The 23,642-nt window shown below is 37.9% G+C and overlaps 1 protein-coding gene across 1 annotated transcript in view; it reads left to right on the top strand.

Annotated features, from left to right (window-relative positions):
* Positions 1-23,642, top strand: part of LOC121437110 (X-linked interleukin-1 receptor accessory protein-like 2) — a 573,807-nt gene that overhangs the window by 294,176 nt on the left and 255,989 nt on the right. The window contains exon 5 of the mRNA XM_041636947.1: positions 18,929-19,003. Within this exon, the coding sequence (XP_041492881.1) occupies positions 18,929-19,003 (75 nt within the window). The remainder of the gene's footprint in view (positions 1-18,928; positions 19,004-23,642) is intronic.

Consider the following 23,642-nt stretch of genomic DNA (forward strand, 5'->3'; position numbering starts at 1 on the left):
AACTCATTATTATTTAACCCTCACAATTCCCAGAATTGGGTGCGTGTATCATCCTCAGGTTTGCATTAAGGGAGCACAGTCCCATCAGAGGTTAAGAATGGTTGATGCAGGTCAAACAACAAGTGGCAGAGCACAAATTTAAACGCAAGTATTCCTCATCTAGAGAGTGTGCTTCCAACAGCAATGCTATAAAGTTTTGTGACCTAGATAGTGGGTGGCAGGTGTTTTTGAAAGTTGGGAGAGACTTTTCCTATAAAATCCTAACATACAAGCTGCCATCTGCTCTGAATTAGGGTGCGATCAGATGCTGATGAACATCACAGACATTTCCAAGGTCTGGAAAACATAAAACAGGCAAGGGTGAGGAGATTTTTGCTGTCCTGGGAACTAAAATTCCCTTCTCAAGAGCTAAGCAGTGCCTCTCTCTTCTTTAAGACTGGGTAAGGGGAAATGGGTCTGTGCTATCAAGAACCCGCTGGCCGGCTCATGTTAAAACTCTGATGGACTAGATGACCTTAGATGAAGATTCAAAAGGCCTGGTTTTCACTCAGTTGTGTAACTAGCCTGTCAGACTAAAAGCAAAGCAGCACACACTAATTCACCTGATGCAGCAACAACCACTTGCAGGATTTTCTCTGGTTTGTAAAAGCAAGCGAACACCCCCACAGAAGTTTCCTGAAAAGCCTTTTGTTCTTTCACAAATGACCCGATCACTTCTTGACTGCAGACATTCTCAGGGAAAGCTTATGTTATCTGTAGAAACATTCAGTGGCACCATGTCAATTGGGCAGGAAGCCAGAGCAGCATTGAACACCTGGGTTTCTGTCTATACTGGAACGTTCTTCAGAGAAAGTGTCAGTCTTCTAGACCAAGGGATGAAAAGGTCAGATGATACGGGGGAGATGTACAGAACCTTGGGTAAATTCAGATTATACTTAGAAATTTATTTATTCTCCATTTAATTGTTTATAAGGAAGGCAAGTGGCAATGGCTCACCTGTCAACCTGCCTTCTAGGATTTCAAACACTGCTTGTAGAAACAGGCAGTCACTTTTTCTAAGCACTGAGCCCAATGTCTGAACAAAGCTATACCAGGGGGTTACTAATGAGAGCTCAAGTGGTCCAATCTTATTAGAAAATCTGGGGGCATCTTCAAAATTCCATTTAGTGGGAGAGTTTATAAGGTTAAACTCAAAAAGCAAGACACCTGTTTTGCAAGAGTTTCATCCTCCTTAGAACCTTCCCAAGTTTCCCTGTTTAACCTTCTAAAGATAAGTCTTGCCTCCATAGTTTCTCAGTTGTACTTAATGTGAGCTAACTGAAGAGGGGCAAGAGCTTTGTAAGTTCAGTTAAGTTTTTCCCCCCTTTGATTCTTCTTCATCCACTAATGGCATTGTAAAATCACTTAGCTTATATTTTCTCCTTGGAACTGTGAGCAGTCATAATTGGCTTCGTTTGAAAATCAATTTCAACATCATAGATCATCAACTTATATTTGATTAATTAAATTAGAGTTCATCAGTGTTATGAAGACAAGAAACAAGCTTGGGAACCTCCCAGAGAGCTCCCATCATGTGGAGAAAATTAATCAAGATTTCTAAAAGCTGGGTCTTGACTTCAGTGATAAAAATGATTTTCAGATATTTTAGTGTGATTGAGTTCAATTAAAACACTATTACATATTCATCCTAGAGAGATCAGGGGCAAAGATTCCAGTTTTAAGTTCGAACAGATGAGTTTCAAAGACAGCCCTGCACATTTTGCTAGCTAGGTGACTTTGCTGAGGTTACGCAAAGTCCTCTATGATAAGACAACAGTAACTTAAGTTCTCAGTTCATATCATTAAGACTCAGGTGAAAATAGGATTCTACAAAATAGTGATCACTAAGGTGGGATGTAATACTGGTTCTAGAGTCTAGAAATGAATTCTTAGGACCAAAAAAATTTAACCTCTCCAAGCTCCTCTTTCTTCATCTGTGAAATGTAAACAATCTTTCAATTTATAGATTTAGTTAGCTTTTGTTTTGTTTAGTGTCACATATGACCGATAATGGTCTTGAATTTTTTTGATCCTTCTTCTTCTGCTAACCAAGTGGATTTTGGTAATCGTCCCAGTTATCAGAGTATTTAAGTTAAATTAAAAAAAAAAGTTGACTCTGGAAGTTCCAACAAGATAAGCTCAACTACCAGCTCCCAATTCACCCATTAAAGGGACAAGCGACAGTGAAAACCACAGATTTAGTCTCTGTGATCACATTGGGAAAAGGAAAAAATAAAGAGATTCAGTAACTCCCATGTCTGACATCAGGGGCAGAGAGAGGAGGTTTTGGTTTCAGTAGAGGATAAGAGGTATACATAAGCAGAAAAAAAATAACGACAGCTTGACTTGTGGGCAAATGGATGGAGCTAGAAAACATCATTTTGAGTGAGGTAACCAGATACAGAAAGATAATTATCACATGTACTCACTCATAAGTGGTTTTTAAACATAAAGCAAAGAAAGACAGCCTACAAATCACAATCCCAGAGAACCTAGACAACAATGAGGAACCTAAGAGAGACATACATGGACCTAATCTACATGGGAAGTAGAAAAGGACAAGATCTCCTGAGTAAATTGGGAACATGGGGACCTGGGAGAGGGTTGAAGGTGGGAGGAGAGGTAGGGAGGGGAGCAGAGAAAATGTAGAGCTCAATAAATATATAAAAAATGAGGTATACATAAGGAAAATTTCCCAGTCAAGTTGTGGTTCTGTCCATCATTGATCCACATTTGTCTGGGCTCTCCAGTCTCTCCTGCAAAGTGGTATGAGAACCTTTCAGAACTTTGAGAAATATTTTCCTGAGATGTAAAGTTATCCTCTGGCTGGCACTAAGCTTCAGTCTTCCCCTTCCTAAAGCATGATAAATCATTTCAATAGACTGATAGCCAAAGGGAAGGGTACAAATGTCTCTCTTTAGAGATTATCTGCCCTTCTGCCAGGACAGTTGCATCAGCATGCCTGGCACCAGTTTATGAGGTTTGATGATTATGCATTTGGCTTTCTCTCTTGCAAACAAATTAGTTACTGACAGTTGTCAAAAATAAATGCGGAAATAGCTCACATAGAGAAGGCTAAAAGGATAATGCCTGTGATTGACACCAGCTTTATTTCCACTTCAAATCCTGAACTAAGTAACTCTTTTTATTAGAGTAGTTCTGCAATCAGGAAAATTTCTTCCTAAGTTCTAAATATGACATTTTGTTTAATGTCCACCAAAAGACGATTCTGTGAGTCAGATTATATTGTTCTTGTCATGAAACACCTGATTCTAAAGAAAGTGTTTGCTTCATACCGACACTTGTCTGTCATCTTCATTGGGTACTATTAACACAATTAAACAGCTAAACTTGCTGAAGTGCTATTTTGCATTTCCCTACACTTTTGCATTAGACAAAACATTATGTTGACAGGCTATGAATGCCTAATGAGTTTTGGAAACGATAAAGAAATAAAGCATTAAGCCAAAAACAAAAGCTTTAATACTATTCTGAAAATGAAACTTTTAATAATTGCTTTGATGGATTTTTATTGAAATACAAACAGTATGTTAACAAGTTGATTTGAATGAAATTTAACAGGTAAAGAAAAGTCCGTTTGATAACTATATGAAATATGTAGTGTACATTTTACTATATTTCGGCCAAAATGCAATATTATACTTCTTTTCCTTACATTCTATTTAAACCTAGGAGTGTACATCATATAGAACCTTGTCTAGCATGCACGAGGCCCTTGGTAAACAGGTTGTGGTAGTACATTCTTATAATGTCAACACTCTAAATGTAGAGGAAGGAAAACCAGATATCTAAAGCCATCCTTGGCTTCAAAGAGAGTCTGAAGCTAGAATGGCTTATATAATAACCTGTCTCAAATAAAAAAAAGCAAAATTATACTATTATTTAATTTAATTAGTGTATGTGACATAGTGCTCGGGAAGATAATGTCCCTTCCAAAGATGTTTATATTTTCATCTGCTATAGAAAAAGGAAGCTAAGGCTAAAATGGAGTTATGATTGTTAACTACCTGGCTCAGAAACGGAAGTTATCCTGGGAGATCAAGATGCAGTCGATGTTGCTGTGACCAAATACATGAGAAACACAACTTCAGGAAGGAGGTGTTTATTCTGGCTCACAGTTTTGAAGTTGCAGTCCAACATGGTGGGGAAGTCATGGCAGAGGTAACTCTAAGCAGTTAGTCACATTGCACTGGCGCTCAGGAAGAGGGGAAGAGATGAAGTCTTATGCTTAGCTCAAGTTGTCCTATTTATTCAGCCCTAGACTCCAGTCCTTCAGATGGCATCACCCACGTTCAGGGTGAAGCTTCAATTAACCTAATCTGGAGACTCCCTCTTATATATGCCCAGAGGTTCATTTCCATTACAATTCTAAATCCCATCAAGTTCACAATCAAGTTTATCAATAAAAGGGAGGAGGAGGGGAAATTCACTATAAAATGAGAAGGGCTTCGCTTGCCCTGGCTAGCACTGAGGATGAAAGAGGGATAAACGTGAAGAAATGAGGCTCCAAAAAAGGAGAGGAACGAAGTTCTCTCCTAGGTGTGGTTTATCCAACCCCAACACCACCTTTATTTTAATCCAGTGGGAACTGTAGCAGAGAACTAGGCCATCATATAAAATCTCATTAATTCAGTCACATAGACAGCAATGTTTGCATAAGACCATATGGTTTTCTTTCCTTTTTTTGAGAAAGGGTGTCGCTATACAGGCACAGCCTGCTTAAAACCCACTACGTGTCTCAGATAGCTTAAGAGTATAGAGATCCTTCTGTCTCAACTATGGTGTAATGACAAGTGTATTCTACCACATTTGTCTCTAATAAGCTACACTAAATCTTAGAACAGTGACTAGAGGTGGCAGTGTATTATAGTGGCTACCAACTTATACTCAAGGGTAAGAATGATTTGTGCCCTTGACCTGTAGTATATTTACTAGCTGAATAAATTTGGGGAAATAATTTTATCTTGGTGAGCATACTCTTTCTTACTTATCAAATATTGATAATTATAGAACTTGCTTTATGTGTTGTGAGGATTTAAGAGAAAAATAAATGTTAAAAGTACCCTGTTTTAAATTTATGATGACTGAATGTTAACCATTTTGAAGTGGTAAAAATATTAGACTTTTAAAATTCTTGAATTTTAATCCTTTTAGGACAAAAGTGCGGCATGAACATATTGATTTTGTTTCTGCCATTCCGTTTCTTCATCTTTCAAAACTTTAAGGGTTTGCTAGCTCCAAAATTACATATCTTTCAGTATCTTATATCCCTATGTATTTTAATCTGAGTGAAATTCTAGACGCTCACAGATCAGCAACCACACATGAAAATGATGATTTTTTTAAACTTTCTTTCTTTTTTTTTCCATTTTTTTTATTGAGAAAGGGAGAAAAAAAAAAAAAACAAGTTTCCACCTCCTCCCAGCCTCCCATTTCCCTCCCCCTCCTCCCACCCTTCTACCCCTCCTCTCACCCTTCTCCCCCTCACCCCACTCCTCTCCCCCTCCCTCTCCAGTCCAAAGAGCAGTCAGGGTTCCCTGCCCTGTGGTAAGTCCTAGGTCCTCCCCTCTCCATCCATTTCTAGGAAGGTGAACATCCAAAACTGGCTAGGCTCCCACAAAGCCAGCACATTATGTAGGTTCAAAACCCCGTGCCATTGTCCTTGGCTTCTCATCAGCCCTCATTTTTCGCCATGCTCAGAGAGTCCAGTTTTATCCCATGCTTTTTCAGTCACAGTCCAGCTGGCCTTGGTGAGCTCCCAGTAGATCAGCTCCACTGTCTCAGTGGGTGGGTGCACCCCTCGTGGTCCCGACTTCTTTGCTCATGTTCTCCCTCCTTCTGCTCCTCATTGGGACCTTGGGGTGGGATGGGGGTAAGGGGAGATGGGGAGAGAAAAGGGAGAAGGGGAGAATGGGGGGAACTTGGGGAAAAAGGAGGATTGGGATAAAGGAAGGTTGGATAGGGGAGCACGGAAGCACAATTCTTAGTTAAGGGAGCCACCTTAGACTTGGCAAGAGACTTGAACCTAGAGTGGCTCCCAGATGCCCAAGCCAAGGTCCCCAGTTAGTTCCTTGGGCAGCTGAGGATTGGGAACCTGAAATGACCCTATCCTAGAGCAATACTGACGAATATCTTGCATATCATCATAGAACCTTCATCTGGTGATGGATGGAGATAGAGACAGAGACCCACACTGGAGCACTGGACTGAGTTTAAACTTTCTTTCTATTTATTCTTTGTGTCTTTCACATCATTCACCTCCACCCCATTCATTTCCCATACCTTAATATCTGCCCCCTGCCCTTGCAACCTGCCCCCCAAAATAAAATAATACAATTTAAGAGGAAAAAATCAGTCTCTTCATGGAAGCTTCAGTGTGACACAGTAAAGCATTTAGTCCTTACATCTTTACTTGCAAGCATTAATTGCAATGAGTCAACCATCTGGTTCAAGGCCTCTAGTGTCTGCTATGTTATCAGTAGATGCTGGGCCCTCACTGGGATTCCTCGTTGATATCCTGCTGTTGTCTTGTGTCATGGAGATCCTGCAGCTTTGGGTCTCCAGGACTGGCCTCTTCATGTGCATGTGCCAGCATATCACAGATAGAGCAGGTATTAGAGTTGGTCAACTCATAGCATTGGTCTGGGCCTGAAAAGTTTCAGGGTTGGTCAGCCCACCAGCACTCCCTTATCCTCACCACCAAGGTGAGCTTTCCAGCATTGTTCTGACTAGTTCAACCCTTTTAACACTGATCAAGGGGTGGGGCCAGTTCTCTGGTTCTCAGGTCCTCTGGTGGCGAGGGGTGAGGGAGGGGGACAGAAAATGATCTTAATGCAGATATAAAACAACCCATCTGTAATGCTTAACCTTTTTTTAATCATTGGTATTTTTTTATTGAAAAAAAAATTTCTGCCTCCTCCCAGCCTCCCATTTCCCTCCCCCTCCTCCCACCTCTCTCCCCGTCCCCCCACTCCTCTCCCCCCGTCCCCCCACTCCTCTCCCCCTCCCTCTCCAGTCCAAAGAGCAGTCAGGGTTCCCTGCCCTGTGGAAAGTCCAAGGTCCTCCCCCCTCCATCCAGGTCTAGGAAGGTGAACATCCAAACTGGCTAGGCTCCCACAAAGCCAGAACATGAAGTAGGAACAAAACCCCATGCCATTTTCCTTGGCTTCTCATCAGCCCTCATTGTCCGCCATGTTCAGAGAGTCTGGTTTTATCCCATGCTTTTTCAGTCACAGTCCAGCTGGCCTTGGTGAGCTCCCAATAGATCAGCCCCACTGTCTCCGTGGGTGGGTGCACCTCTCGTGGTCCTGACTTCCATGCTCATGTTGTCCCTCCATCTGCTCCTCATTGGGACTTTGGGAGCTTAGTCCAATGCTCCCAAAGTGTGGGTCTCTGTATCTATCTCTATCCATCGCTAGATGAAGGTTCTATGGTGATATACAAGATATTCATCAGTATGGCTATAGGATAGGGTCATTTCAGGTTCCCTATCCTCAGCTACCCAAGGAACTAACTGGGGTCATTGCCCTGGGCACCTGGGAGCCACTCTAGGTTCAAGTCTCTTACCAACCCTAAGGTGGTTCCCTTACTTAAGTTATGTGATCCCCTGCTCCTCTATCCGACCTTGTTTTATCCCCAATCATCCTATTTCCCCAAGTTCCCCCCATCCTCCCCTTCTCACTTTTCTCTCCCCTTCTCCCCTTACCCCCATCCCACCCCACCCATATCATCTTACACCTGTCAGAATGGCTAAAATCAAAAACATCAATGATAGCCTTTGCTGGAGAGGTTGTGGTGAAAGGGGTACCCTCATCCATTGCTGGTGGGAATGCAAACTTGTGCAACCACTTTGGAAATCAGTGTGGCGATTTCTCAGGAAATTTGGGATCAACCTACCCCTGGACCCAGCAATACCACTCTTGGGAATATACCCAAGAGATGCCCCATCATATGACAAAAGCATTTGTTCAACTATGTTCATAGCAGCATTGTTTGTAATTGCCAGAACCTGGAAACAACCTAGATGTCCTTCAATGGAAGAATGGATGAAGAAAGTGTGGAATATATACACATTAGAGCACTACTCTGCCATAAAAAACAATGACTTCTCGAATTTTGCATGCAAATGGATGGAAATAGAAAACACTATCCTGAGTGAGGTAACCCAGACCCAAAAAGAGGATCATGGGATGTACTCACTCATATTTGGTTTCTAGCCATAAATAAAGGTCACTGAGTCTATAATTTGTGATCCTAAAAAAGCTAAATAAGAAGGTGAACCCAAAGAAAAACATATAGTTATTATCCCTGCTATGGGAAATAGACAAGATTGCTGGGCAAAAAAATTGGAATGCTTAAACTTTGTACTTGTTTGAATTCTAACTATATCCCAGATTCTCTGTAGAATCAGAATATATACTACTTTGTGAATTTCTTTAATAACAACAATGGAATTTATTTGAAATCAGCAATATTAGTCCTGGGAGTACTCTTTTATAGAAAGAGGGTGACTATCTTACCTGAGACAGAAAAGGCAAAACCAGGGAAAAATATATTGTGAAGGAAAAGGGTGGTAGCTACCATAACAACCTCTGTTTAAATTTCCATTTCTCCCCAAGGTTGTTTTCTTTTCAAGTCTTATGTCTGAGCAGATTTGTGCTGAACAAACAATCTTCTCTCCAGAGAAAGACCCTGTGTCAAATGGCGTTGAGAAGAAATTGCCCTACTTTCCTGCTAAGCTTTCCCTCAAGCCCCTGCATTACTCAAATTCAAATATTAGTGGATATAAATATGGGATCTAGAGAAAAGGTCATCTGAGGGCAACTTCACAGCAGCCCTGACCATTCACTACCCTCAGGGCACATCCTCTGAATTGCAGGGAAGGACACAGACCCTTAACCAGTTGCCCTGAAGGCTCTGAGCTGTACAGAGGTAATGGCTAAGTGAATTTTGTCTTACTTCCCCAGGAACTTATCATCTCCCTGTTAAAGGACCCTTTGTTTATTAAAGAGGATGATTAACTTTTTGTTCTAGCTGGAAAAAAAAAGGTAAATGCTTGTAGTGACTTTAAATTGAGTCAGGGATAATGTATGCGTATGGTGTGTGTGTGCGCGCAACAAAAATGTGTATTTCAAAATAATTTAATCTTCTGAATATGACTTCTATCTGCCTCATTGTTAGTGGTTATTAACATTTTGTTTTTCTAATACACATGTAAAAGACATAATCCATTGTCATCATCCGTTGCTTATTAAAAATCCAAAACAAAAAAAGGATTTTTAAGTGAGGGATAGGGAAGTAAGTGAGATGAGTAACTGAATGGTTTGACAAACTCTGCAAACAATTATGAGGATCACTAATTTTTTCCCCCTAGTCCTGCACAGCTTTTTTGTCATAATTGAGACATCTAGAGAAAATATCCCCTTTGTAAACAGGCTTAATAAATAGTTCATTTCATTTTCTCTGCTGTTATAAATAAGGCAGAGTAAACAATAATTTCAGTAAGTGAAAATAATTTTAAAAATCAATTGCTAGAGTGAATAGTTGACAGAAATAATAGCAGACTGAACTCAAAACAATTTGACTTTTCACAGATATTTATTTACTTGAAATATTACCAGTATCTCTTTCCTAAAATATCACAAGAAGGGAGAATTAATCATAAAATATTCAACTATAATATCAAAGAAAATATTCTCAGATTTCATAGAGTTCTACTAACATCCACTCTCTTTAAAATCCAAAACTCATATTTATAAGAAAGTCTTATTTTCCTTGTACTGTGCATGAATGCAGAGAAAGGACAGTAAGGTCCAGTAAGTGTTTTCCAGTAAATTGCCTACAAAGGAATAAAGCATTACTCTACAAGCCTACAAAAGGAACTGAAGTACAAGCATCTGAAATTCATAATAAAAGTCACCTTTGTAATTGATTTTGATGAGAGATGTGCAAGTTTGGATACCCAAAGACTAGAGAAAAATCTCCGAAGTGGGAAACACAGAACAAGAAATAGGACAAAGGAGACACATTATATGTGACAGATTCTGGTTTTGTTTATAGGTTTGGGTAAGACTGATACTGAATTATTGTAATTGTGTGTGTGTTTCTTGGATTATCACCTAAATTATGCGGGTTCTCATCTTTGTAATTCTAATAAAAATGATTTAGATTAAATAGTAAAATGTGCACACCATATTTAGACTAAGAAAATATATGTATTTGATTTTCCAGAAAGATATATTCTTGGCCATGGGAAATTGTTACCTAATTTACAAAAGTACAAAATATTTTAATGAGTAATGCTACTTTTGGTATGGTCAGAGTTCAGAAACTTTTGCATCAATTCTGTGTTGGATATCTTAAATCTTCACACTAATCAAAGATCTGGTTAAGCTTGGTAAATCCCTGTTCGTGGTTGTAGGAAAATTTGAAGGCTATTTAAAAGATATCTGGCTTCTCTGAAATCTAATCCACTCAGGAAGAGCTTCCTTTCTGTCTTCATATAGAGAGGCTATCATTAATTTTCCTCCTAAATTCGTTAATTCCCTCAAAACACCACATAATTTATGATTCTCATACACCTTGCCATTTGGGGGTTATACATAGATTTGTTATGACCCCGTCCCCTCCTTCATTTTTGAGTTAGTTTGTGAGTTTGGGTAATTTGGAGGACACACAAGTCCAGGGAGTAGTTTCTGCCAATTGGAAAAGGTTCATCACTATTTTGGAACTTTGAATGTATTTGAACAAATACCATTGTTTTGACTAGTGAAATGCACATTGCCATCAGTAGTGAATCTGGGTGGTAAAAACACACCTTATTAATAGTACCTCTTCCACCCACCCACTGAGACAGTGGAGCTGATCTACTGGGAGCTCACCAAGGCCAGCTGGACTGTGACTGAAAAAGCATGGGATAAAACTGGACTCTCTGAATATGGCGAACAATGAGGGCTGATGAGAAGCCAAGGACAATGGCACGGGGTTTTGAACCTACGTAATGTGCTGGCTTTGTGGGAGCCTAGCCAGTTTGGATGTTCACCTTCCTAGATATGGATGGAGGGGGGAGGACCTAGGACTTACCACAGGGCAGGGAACCCTGACTGCTCTTTGGACTGGAAAGGGAGGGGGAAAGGAGTGGGGTGAGGGGGAGAAGGGTGGGAGGAGGGGGAGAAGGGTTGGAGGAGGGGGAGGGAAGTGGGACGCTGGGAGGAGGTGGAAACTTGTTTTTTTTTTCTCATTTTCTCAATAAAAAAATGGGAAAAAAATAGTACCTCTTCCAGAAAATTTTGTTGACATAGAAATTAATAAATTATGCCCATACTGTGACTTAGCTATCTAGTTTTTATTTTTCTTTTTAGTACCAACTTTCATTTCCTTTTTGGTTGAGAATTATTACCAAGGGTGATTTTATTCCCCTTTGGCCATTGGCCAATGTCTATCATTATGATAGGCTTTGCTGACATCTGATTGGGCAGAGGTTCTAATGCATCCAGCAATGAGCAGACCAGTCATTTTTGATAAAAAAAAAAGATTGTCTAGCACAGGGTTCCTCCCTCTTCCTAATGTTGTGACTCTTTAACATAGTTCCTCATGTATCCCCAGCCATAAAATTGTTTCCATTGCTACTTCATAAGTGCATCTTTTCTAATGTTATGAATTATTATGTGAATATCTGCATTTTCTAATGGTCTTAGGCAACCCCTGTGGAAGGATCCTTCAATCCCCAAAGGGTTATGACCCACAGATTGAAAACTGCTAGTTTATCAATAAGTTTTAGAAATGTAGAAGCTGAGCAAACCTGTTTTTAGGGGATTCTTCTTTCCATCATTATATGTATGTTTTCTTGATTATAATATAACTCAAAACTTGTCTATTCTCTTTATTTTTCTTGGTGTTTTTAAATTTTGACCAAAGTGAGACAGAATAAAAAAACACAATAAAGTAAAACACAGTCAAGAAGTCATAAAACCAGTTTAACTTAATTATGGAAATAAGATGAAACTATTATTTAGTCTTCTTGTCTGTATACCTGGCCTAGTTTCTTTCATTCCTAGACCTAGTTCCCCAGATTTCTCTGCCACTCTTGAAAGAGCCCCATGATAATTTCTTTGTTTTTTAGCTGTAATCAGCAAAATTGTGTTCCTTGCAATCAAAGAGGCCCATGGGAAGTCCTATTTTCTAGTGAAAGTTAATTTTCAGGTTGTGTTTATTTGTTCTCCAAGGTCAAATATTACTTTGTATGCTGACTTATTGGAGGCATGATCTTCATCCAGAAGATTAAAAATCCATTTGGGATAACTTGGCAGATCCATATAAAGCGAGGATGAGTTTATAATCAAGGCAGTGCTTGCTATTTACCAAATGAATAGTTCAAAGAACTTGTAAATACTTTGGGATTTCAGACAAGAAAAAAAATTGCTTTTGTGGTTATCAGGGCTGTTTTATGGGAGCTTAGGTAGAATTCACAATGGAAGTGGAAGGTAGTAAGGAAAATATTGTGGACATGCTGATATCAGAAAGGTCTCATTGCAGCTTTAGGAATGAAATCTATGGAACTTTATTTGCAAGCTATTTGCCAGACGTAATGCAAAATATCTTAGAATGACACATAGTCACAGAAGATGCTAAATAACCAATCTGTCTTAGCGCTCTTTTGCTATGAAGTGACACCATGTACGTGGCAACTCTTATAAAGGAAAATGTTTAATTTAATTGGGCTTGCTTAGAGTTTTAGATTCTTAGTCCATTATCAGCATGTGGGGAAGCATGATGGCATGCAGGCAGACATGGTGCAGGAGAAAGAGCTGTGAGTTTTACATCTGGATCTGCAGGCAGCAAGAAAAGGGGAACCACTGAGTCTGGTTTGAGTATTTGAAACCCCAAAGCCCACCTTCAATGGCACACTTCCTCCAATAAGGCCACATCTACTCCAACAATGCAACACCTCCTAATCACTAGCAAATAGTGCCATCCCCTCCTGACCAAGTATTCAAATATGTGAGTCTATGTGTGCCACTCCTATTCAAACAACCACATGATCACTTTGATAACTATTCTAAAGGATAACTTTGGTAATTATAAACTCGGGGGGGGGGATTTCAGTCAGAGTGCAGTTTTAGAAATTAATATAGTATACTAATATGGTAAATGAGGAAAAAAATCTTTGATATGTGTAGCTGATAAGTTAGAGGATAACTAAAAATTCAACACCATTTTAAAGACTATATTGTCATCACCGTAATTTATGTTCCTCAGTGATCAGTTTAGATTTTATCCTCCAGTAAATGTAGGAGATACTGTTAGGTGTAAACAGCTAAATGTTGCAATAAAAATAGAAATTTTGGTATGTGATTTGAAATGCTGTTTTAAATAGTGATTTCTGTATGTGGGTTCAGGTGTTGTGGTACTTACTAGGCTTTGTGGAGCTGGTCCAGTTGATTGACCCTAACTTACTTATTCCAAAATGACATCATTTGCAGAAATTAATGGCTGAATTTAACTTCCTTTCACTTGATCTTTTTGGAAATCTAATTAAGTAGACAAATGAAAAGCTGAAAAGAACGATAAAAAATGTAATACTAGTGTATAGTGTAAAGGCAACGTAATCAACCGATTCATCCACTTCAATAAATAATGCTATTCATATATCCACTACGTTCATGGCATTGTCAAATCATTTCCGTTACACTGACTGATCTGGCGGTGCATGACGGAAACTACTGGACTCAATAGAAACGGGTTCATTTTAGCATGCGCCTCAAGAGTGTTAGGGTTGAACACATAAAACCTCACTTAAGGAAGATGCAGACAGTAGCTTTAGTAGCTTAAGTAGCACATTAAGCCCAGTGTGTTGGTATGCTCTGTAGAGCAATTATATTTAAGGGTAATTAAACAAAGCAGATAAGCAGCCACAGATGGAAGGGCAGCGGAGGGAAATCAGTCTGAAACATGTGTATCAAACGGAATCCCTTGTTTCCATTCTTCCAATCACAAAGTAACATTTAGTTATACCCAAATTACTCCCTCTCATGTCTAGGATTGGTTTTCTGATAAAATTATAAACGGTCTACTCTGTTGTTCAGGATTATTGATTTCAACAGATCTTATTTTCCCAAGCCATAATTGTGAGTTTGATATGAAATTTTTAAAAGAGGGTTGTGGGGCAGACAAATGAGCTGTCCTACCCATGGTAACATGTATTCTTGCTAATCTTATTGCTATCATTACATGGGGTTGCCATAAGGTTTGGCTTTGAGCTGGTGGTCAAGATCCAGATGAATGACTCAGTTGCCAGTTTATCATGAAACATACTCAGGACTTTCTTGTAATTCCAAGGCCTACGCATGGTTCTAGCATGAAATGAGGGTCCACATTTAAATATCCTACAGTGAATTGTTGGACAGAAGATGCAATTTTATTTTCTCCCTCTCTTGAGTTTTGGAGTTAAAGTTGTATATGTGTGAGAAGTTCTAAAGCTATCATTGCTCAGCTGACTCATTGCCTGTCATGAAACCACTGGAATGGCCCAGGGATCACAGTTCAATTAGCTGATGTGCCTTTCTTGCTAGGATTGGTTGGTGGCTGAAGATGTGTTAAATTCTCTATAATATCCATTTCTCTTCAATCTCCTGAGTGGTATGCACCCTAAACATGTAAAGTAGAGCTGATTGCTTTTCATGTATAAAAGTTTAGGTTTGTGATTCCTTTAAGACTCCTTATAAGATTACCTTTCAAGATAAGTAATAAAGTGATTAGTCCTTTCTTTGTAGTTACAAAAATGCAGCCTGCCAGTAAAAGAATACCTTGCTTGCCTACACTGTTAATCTATAACGAGTTGCTAGGGTATGAATGTACGTGAGTTCTTGGAATAATTTGTTTTTTACCTGTAATATGTAAAATGTTTAATCATGTAAAAATATGGAAAACATGTTTTTACTTGTACTCATTGTAATCATTCACTTGAAAAATAGAATGTAACCATATTGTAATTTTTATATCGCCCTAAAGATTTTGCTGGAATATATAATCTGTAAGGAAAAGAATAAAGATAGTGTTAGAAGGGGTTAGAAGGAAAACATCAAGAATAAAGATAGAGTTAGAAGAAAAACATGAAGAATGAGGGAAGGAAATTACCAGGAAAATAAAGCATAAAGAGAAGGTAAAAGAAGAATAAAGAAAAGATTAGAAGGAAACCATCAAGAGAGTGTATATCTTTTCCCTTACCCCCGAGATATAACGTTTTAGTATGCTCATGCATGGATTACCTTTGAGCCCTGCACTGCTGAAGGCTAATCCTCTAGGCAGTGAAAATTCATGGCCTCTTTTTCATTAAATTGTGTTTTATATATATAAAATTTGTTTATGTATAGTGCTAAATATATACCTGCTCAATCTGCATAATGTTACTTGAATTTTTGTATAGGCTACCGTTCTTTATTGCCGTTGTTTCCCACTATTACTTAGCTAACCAGTTCCTCACCTTAGTGACACCTTATGACAGAATATTCCATATTTATCTAAATTTTATGCATTTAAAACTTTTGCAGTTATATATTCAGTAGTACCATGCTATATACAGTATTTATGACCTTGCTTCTTTGCAATGTGTTGTAGAGATATGTTTATATCAGATTTACAAATGTATCTCATTCTTTTAATCTACTGTATCTCATTCTTTCAATCTAATGTATTATAATATATGATATAAATATATAAAATTACCACAATTTTATTTAGCCAAAGTTTTATCAATGGAAATTTAAGTTGTTTCAAATATTTGGTTGTTACTGACAGTAGTGAACTATGACAGCCAATCTGAGCATCATATGTGATTGGATTTTGAATTCAGATGTTTAAGCTTTTATTTCTTATATTCTAAATAACAATTAAAGATCGTATTATTAAAATCAACTAAAAGTATAATACATTATGATTATTTATTATACATTGTAAAGATTGTATATTAGATATTTAGGTCTGTATACATTATTTACAAGTCTGCTTGAATTAAAAATGTTAAATTCTGTAAGAATATTTTGTTGGCTACCAATGAAGATTTGTTGAAAAATGAAAACAATTCATTTAGCATTTTTTTCTATCATGGGCAGTTAAGGAAAATGGAGCTTATGTTATATAAATATCTTTTCTACATATATTTATGATGTATTTTTGGTTATCAAGAAGTATTTTTGAGACTCTCATCATGATCGTTTATTTCTATAACTGTACATATCTTGTAATCAACACTTAACACTGAGATAGTGCCCCTGTAATCAATGCTCAATGCTGAGATAGACCCTTTTCACATTAGCAGAGATTTCCCAAATGCTTAATTAATTATGATTTAATTATTATATATTTTTTAATTTTTTAATTTTTTTATTGAAAAAAAATGTCCGCCTCTTCCCAGCCTCCTACTCTTCCCCCCTCCCCCCACTCCTCTCCCCCTCCCCCCACTCCTCTCCCCCTCCCCCACTCCTCTCCCCCTCCCCCCACTCCTCTCCCCCTCCCCCACTCCTCTCCCCGTCCCCCCACTCCTCTCCCCGTCCCCCCACTCCTCTCCCCGTCCCCCCACTCCTCTCCCCCTCACTCTCCAGTCTGAAGAGCAGTCAGGGTTCCCTGCCCTGTGGAAAGTCCAAAGTCCTCCCCCCTCCATCCTGGTCTAGGAAGGTGAACATCCAAACTGGCTAGGCTCCCACAAAGCCAAAACATGAAGTAGGATCAAAACCCAGTGCCATTGTCTTTGGCTTCTAACCAGCCCTCATTGTCCGCCATATTCAGAGAGTCCGGTTTTATCCCATGCTTTTTCAGAAAGTGTGGAATATATACACATTAGAGTACTACTCAGCGGTAAAAAACAATGACTTCTCGAATTTTGCATGCAAATGGATGGAAATAGAAAATACTATCCTGAGTGAGGTAACCCAGACCCAAAAAGATGAACAAGGGATGTACTCACTCATAATTGGGTTCTAGCCATAAATAAAGGTCAGTGAGTCTATAATTTGTTATCCTAAAGAAGCTAAATAAGAAGGTGAACCCAAATAAAAACATATAGCTATCCTCCTGGGTATGGGAAGTAGACAAGATTGCAGGGCAAAAAATCGGGATCTTGGGGGTGGGGTGGGAGGGGGGTAAGGGGAGATGGAGAGAGAAAAGTGAGAAGGGTAGGATGGGGAGAACTTGGGGAAACGGGATGATTGGGATAAAAGAAGTTTGGATGGGGAGCAGGGAAGCACGTATCTTAATTAAGAGAGCCATCTTAGGGTTGGCAAGAGACTTGGACCTAGAGGGGCTCCCAGATGCCCAAGGCAAGGTCCCAAGTTAGTTCTCTGGGCAGCTGAGTTTAGGGAACCTGAAATGATCCTACCTATAGCCATACTGATGAATATCTTGCATATCACCATACAACCTTCATTTGGCGATGGATGGAGATAGAGACAGAGACCCACACTGGAGCACTGGACTAAGCTCCCAAGGTCCCAATGAGGAGCAGAAGGAGGGAGAACATGAGCAAAGAAGTCAGGACCACAAGGGGTGCACCCACCCACGGAGACAGTGGGGCTGATCTATTGGGAGCTCACCAAGGCCAGCTGGACTGGGACTGAAAAAGCATGAGATAATTATTATATTTTGTAACCTACCCCATAGCTAAGCCTCTTGTGTATTAAAAGGACTTATAAAACATTTTAAAGAGGCAAGATCAAGTTATATAGTTTAAGCAAAATATGAAAACAGTAGTAATTTAAATGAAATCAATATATGAATAATAGGATAAGACTGTCTTTCTGACAACAGTATATATGACATATTCCTCTGCTGTTTTCTTCTGATTATCCTTACTATTTGTTTCTTTTTTTCCCGTTTTTCCAGACTCATGGTCTTACTCATTGCTTTACCCTGCCTCGCCTTTAGTACCATTTTCTCACTCACTTTTCTTGCACTCCAGCACATCCTCCATGCCATGTTCATCATCATTAGATTCAGTTGACATTTGAGTAATTGTTTTACTCTAAGAATCACTAATGACGTTATAACCTACCGTATCATGCCCCAATCCATTGGTATATTTCTTAAAACTCTTCAGGATTGAGTCCTTCCCTATCTATGTAGTGTCATTTCCAATTTGTATTGTTTATTCCATGAAAATTGGTTCTTCACATCACCCATTCAATTCCTTCTCATCAGGTGGTTCCTTTGTACATACATCATTCTTGATAAGTCTCATCACTAAGGTCCTTTATTTTATCCTTTAAGTTTCACATTGACATCAAATTCCGTACTTAAAAAATTCCTTCTCTGTAGTTTTGTTGCCTGTCCTGGAACTCGCTCTGTTGACCAGGTTGGCCTTGAACTCACAGAGAGCCAAAGAGGCTGACTTTTTAAAACCAGTCCCTAAAGAGCTATCAGTCTTGCTTGCGTTACTGAAGATTAGGGCAAAAGTGGGGATGACTTGGACTCTTGCAAAGTTTATGCTACGGGAAATCTACTGCAATTCGTTTTGACTATTTAGTGCTACAAAGCAAATACGTGAATTTCAATGTTTCTATGATTTTATTTTTTCAATCTATATTTCTTGACACATACAAGCTTATGAATATACATCCAAAATAAGCAGTCCATTTGTTTGAATGCGTTGGAATATATAGCTGTGCGGATATCCTATTTTAAGTGACTCAATGGAGCTCTAAATTTACTGGAAAATGGATATTGTATGGCTAGAGTAACAGCCCAAGTACAAACACTATCTAATAAATGTTTACACACCATCAAGTCTATAAACATTAAATATCATACACGATGGAATCATCTTTACCCTATAATTTATCTCAATTTTTCCATTACTTTCTTTCATTTTCTCTTTTAGCTTTGCTCACAGACAAGCCTCCCAAGCCATTGTTCCCCATGGAAAATCAGCCAAGTGTGATAGATGTCCAGCTGGGTAAGTCTCCTTCTGGGAATAATAATAGATCCTAAACTTGTTCTCTGTTAACAGATGGGGAAAATTGCATGAACCAGGAAAGGTTTATTGCCACTGTTATTACATGCAAATCAATTTGTGTTCTGCTCATTTATAACCCTGGCATTCAGTACAATAGCAGTTTAAGGAAATGAGTTTGTATTGCATGGAGGAATGGTAATACTAATTTGTTACACTGGGTATTAAGTGTGCTATACGACAGAGCTTTTTAACTCTGTGATTGATAGATTCATGGTTGTCTTGCATCGGTGATTGGTACAGAAAACTTTCCATACATGTGTCAGCCAAATAAATTTATTTGGAGACCATTAACTTCTGGAGACTAAGCACTTCATAAAAGACAAAGCTTGGTGCAGCCTTTAAAATGATTTGATAATATTATTTCCAACAACACAATCCAGTGTTATTTAAAACCCATTTTAAGGACATGATCCTGAATATTTATGAATCATATGATGTCGGGAAAAGTAACAAGTTGATTTATGAGTACTAGTCTCTTTTCACAGTCTCAAACAAGAGCATAAAACGTCAAGCTTGTGTGCTTGTGTCTGTGGATGTGTTCCCTTCCTTCAATGCATATGATTTGAAAGAACAATAAGAATAAAGCTTAGAGGCAGGCCTACTTTGTTTTTTTCCAAAATGTGGCCTTTAATCTAAAATATGTTACTTAACATTTGTGAGCTTTTGTCTATCTTCAGTTTGACCATAGTAATCTGAAGTTTTTCAATTAATAACAAAGAGTGGAATAGCTAAGTGAGTTTTCGAATCTATATGATCTTTTGTAATTTGTGACCATGGTGGTGCCTATAAATTATACACAATATTTTTACTTCCTTGTGAAATTATTAACTCTTGTTTTGATTTTACCAACCAAACTTGGATTGGCAAAAAACAAGCTTTCTTCACAACATTGAAATACCATCCAGAGTCTTTTTTTTAAAAATACATCTGGAACATATCCCAGGTTTTATCATGTGCTATGTCCTAAGACAAGTATTTACACATTTAAGAAGGCTCAAATTAAACTAAGTAGATTTTCCTTCCATTATGGAATAAAAGTAGAAATTGAAATATTTGAAGAAAAGATAAAATTCATATGGGGAAACTAAAGAATGTTGTTGGACAACAAGTGGGTTAAACAAGGAATCAAAAATTAAAGAGAGGAGATAATATCTTAAGAAAAAAAGAGATGAAAATGTAATACTAAAAACCTACGAGATACAACAAATATAATACTAAGCATTTTAGTTTTGTGTTAAATAAAAAAGTCCCATAAAGACAAGTATTGCATGTTTTATGTCATATATAAAATCAGGGGCTGGAGCACGTGAAAGACAACTGGGGACTATTAGTAAAACAGGAGAAGGGCAAGAAGGACTAACACAATTTAATAAAATTGGTTAATATGACTAAATACATTATATGCATGTATTGAAATATAATGAAAGCCCATCATGCAGTTAATACACTGACAAAAAAGTTTATAGTTGTTAGTAACCCCTTTAAACAAGAGTCAATATTTCAAAGTAACAATCTATCTTTAATTTAGCTTTATACTTCTAAATAAGAAATTAAGCTTAAATGCCCAAATTTAGCAAAGGAGGAAGAAGCGGAAGAAGGAGAATAATAAAAATAGAGATTAAAAACAAAATAGAAAAAAATCACTAAAACTAGGTACTACTTCATTATTAAGACATTGACAAAACTGTTTCAGAGGAAGGCGACATTATTGCTGTATGTCAGGTGTATAACTTGCCTAGAATGCAAAGCTTGCATCCCTGGATTAAATTCTAAGTATGAAGGAATAGACTCAAATAAATAACATCATAAATAAAATCATAGAAATAACTGATGACACAATATTTTGTTACTTATATGGTGTTAAAATCATATAGACAATGACTTGAATAATTTCAAGGTCATGGATAAATTCCTAGAATCATAAATCAAGGAAGCTAAATCATAACGAAAGAGAAAGTTTGAACAAATAATAATGAATGTGACTACTGGATAAGGAATAAAAAGTTTCACAACAAAGAAGATTCCAGGCACACATGGAATATATATACTGTATAAGCCTACCTTACATTTACAGAATTATTTGCAATTCTCAACATTTTTAGAACATTTAAATTGAGGCACTTCCAAACACATTCTACTAGACCAACATTACACAACTAGCAAAACCAGACAAAGACATTACTAGAAAACTAAAGCTAATCAATATTCTTGAAGAATATAAATGCAGAAATCTTCAATAAAATGCCAGCAACCTGAACTCAATTGCATGTTAAAAGGATTATGCACCATGACCAAGTTGGATTTACCCTGGAATGTACAGATGGTTCACCATATGAAAATCACATAAGCATCTTAATAGCTGTGGGTGAAGATTTTGAAAAATCTCAACAACCTTTCATGATAAAAACATATGGAGCAAATTAGAAATGGAAAGAAATTACTTGAACAGAATAAAGGTCATATATGAAAAACTCAGTGAAAATTATATACTGAATGTTGAAAAACTGTATGCTTTTCCTATATGATGAACAAGAAATGGAGTAAGGATCCTCAGAGTTTGATATTTCTCCTAAACCAAGTTGGTACATGAAGTCTTAACCAAAGCAACCAAGCAAAATAGATAGATAGATGGATAGATAGATAGATAGATAGATAGATAGATAGATAGATAGACAGACAGACACCAAAGACCAGAAAAGCCTGTACAAGTATCTTAATTCTCAGGTGACATGGCCTTCTTCTCAAGTAGAAGAAAATTTAAAATTTCAAAAAAAAAGTTGTATGAAATAAATTAAACAAAGCTTCAGGACATAGAATATGTACAGAAAGAGCACTGTGCTTTTACAGACTAACAGTGAGTAATCTACAGAGCAAACTAAGAATTCCAGTTTTAAAAAGTGTATAAAAATAACATGTTTTAAAACACAGTTTGCTAAGTAGGTAATGTACTCTGAAGTTATAAAGTACTCTTGAAATAAAAAGACACAACATGGGATGAAGAGATAGCTCAGTGGTTTCAGAGGACCCAGGTTTGCGTCTCAGTTCCCATTTGTATAGGCTACTGCTGCTGCTGCAATCCTTTACTTGTTCAGAACCAAACTTCTTCAGGCTCCAATCTAATAAAACACACACACACACACACACACACAGCACCCACTTTGTCTTCCCATTCCAGTCCCCCTGCATCCAGCCTTAATTATCTATTCTAGTTCTTTTTACTAGAAAGATCTGTTTGTCCCCAGTCCCTTAATCTATACTTAACCATTGTGGTCCTATGGATTGTAGGTCAATTATTATTTACTTACCTTTTAACATCCTGATATAGGCAATTACATACCATATTTGTTCTTGTTGATTGGGTTGTCTCACCCAGGATGAGTTTTTCTAGTTCCATTAATTTAATTGCAAATGTCATTATTTAATTCTTTTTAACGTGTAATACTCCATTGTGTAAATGTACCCTTACTAAATACCTAAAATCTGTGGTTCAGTGGACTGTAGCTTGTTATCATTTATTTAAATGCTAAAATGTACATAAAAGCTAATACATGCTATTTTTATCTTTCTGGGTCTGGGTTACCTCATTAATGATGTTTTTTTTTCTAGTTCCTTTGATTTGCCTGCAAATTTCATGATGTCTTTTTAAAAAACTGAGTAATAGTCCATTGTGTAAATGTATCACATTTTCTTTACCCATTCTTCTGTTGAGGAACATCCAGGGTGTTTCAAATTTCTCGTTATTATGAATAGAGCATCAGTGAACATAGTTGAGCAAGTATTCTTGTGGTCACATGAAACATCCTTTGGGTATATGCCTAAGGGTGGTATAGCTGGATCTTGACGTAAAATAATTAACAATTTTGTGAGGAAATGCCATGTTGATTTCCAAAGTGACTATAAAAGCTTGCACTTCCACTAGCAGTGGAAGCGGAGGAGTGTTCCCCTTTTTCCATATCCTCACCAGCACGAGCCATAATTTGTGTTATTGATCTTAGCCATTCTGGCAGATATAGGGTCAAATCTCAAAGTAGTCTTCTCCTGGAATTCCTATACTTACCTAGCCAAGTAAACAAGAATTCAGAGGGTTTCAGTGACATTAAATATCAGCATAGAAAGCCATGTATATATAGTACTTCCAATCACATTTTCTTGTCCAGAGTTTAGCATTCCATTGGAATTCCAATGAAAGCTGCTGCACAGTGCGGACTACTTAGGTATACTGCCAGATAGTCTGAAAGGGGCAGAGACCAGCCATCTCTCCCATCATGGCTCAGAGGTTAAGAGCATTGCCTGCTCTTCCAAAGGTCCTGAGTTCAATTCCCAGCAACCACATGGTGGCTCACAACCATCTGTAATGAGATCTGGTGCCCTCTTCTGGCCTGCAGGCAGACACACAGACAGAATATTGTACACATAATAAATAAATAATGTTTTTTTTTTAAAAAAAGAGATCAACTAAGCTATGTGGAAGAGGCTCAGACTGTCACCTGAGCATCCTGAGACATCTATGTTCTGTTGAGCTTCCTGCAGGTTGTTCCGCATGATCCAGATTTTGAGCTTTTGTGAGCTCTCACCCATG

This window comes from Microtus oregoni, unplaced genomic scaffold (assembly GCF_018167655.1).
Source record: "Microtus oregoni isolate MIOR12 unplaced genomic scaffold, Mior012 000050F_ref0000143, whole genome shotgun sequence".
Classification (NCBI taxonomy): domain Eukaryota; kingdom Metazoa; phylum Chordata; class Mammalia; order Rodentia; family Cricetidae; genus Microtus; species Microtus oregoni.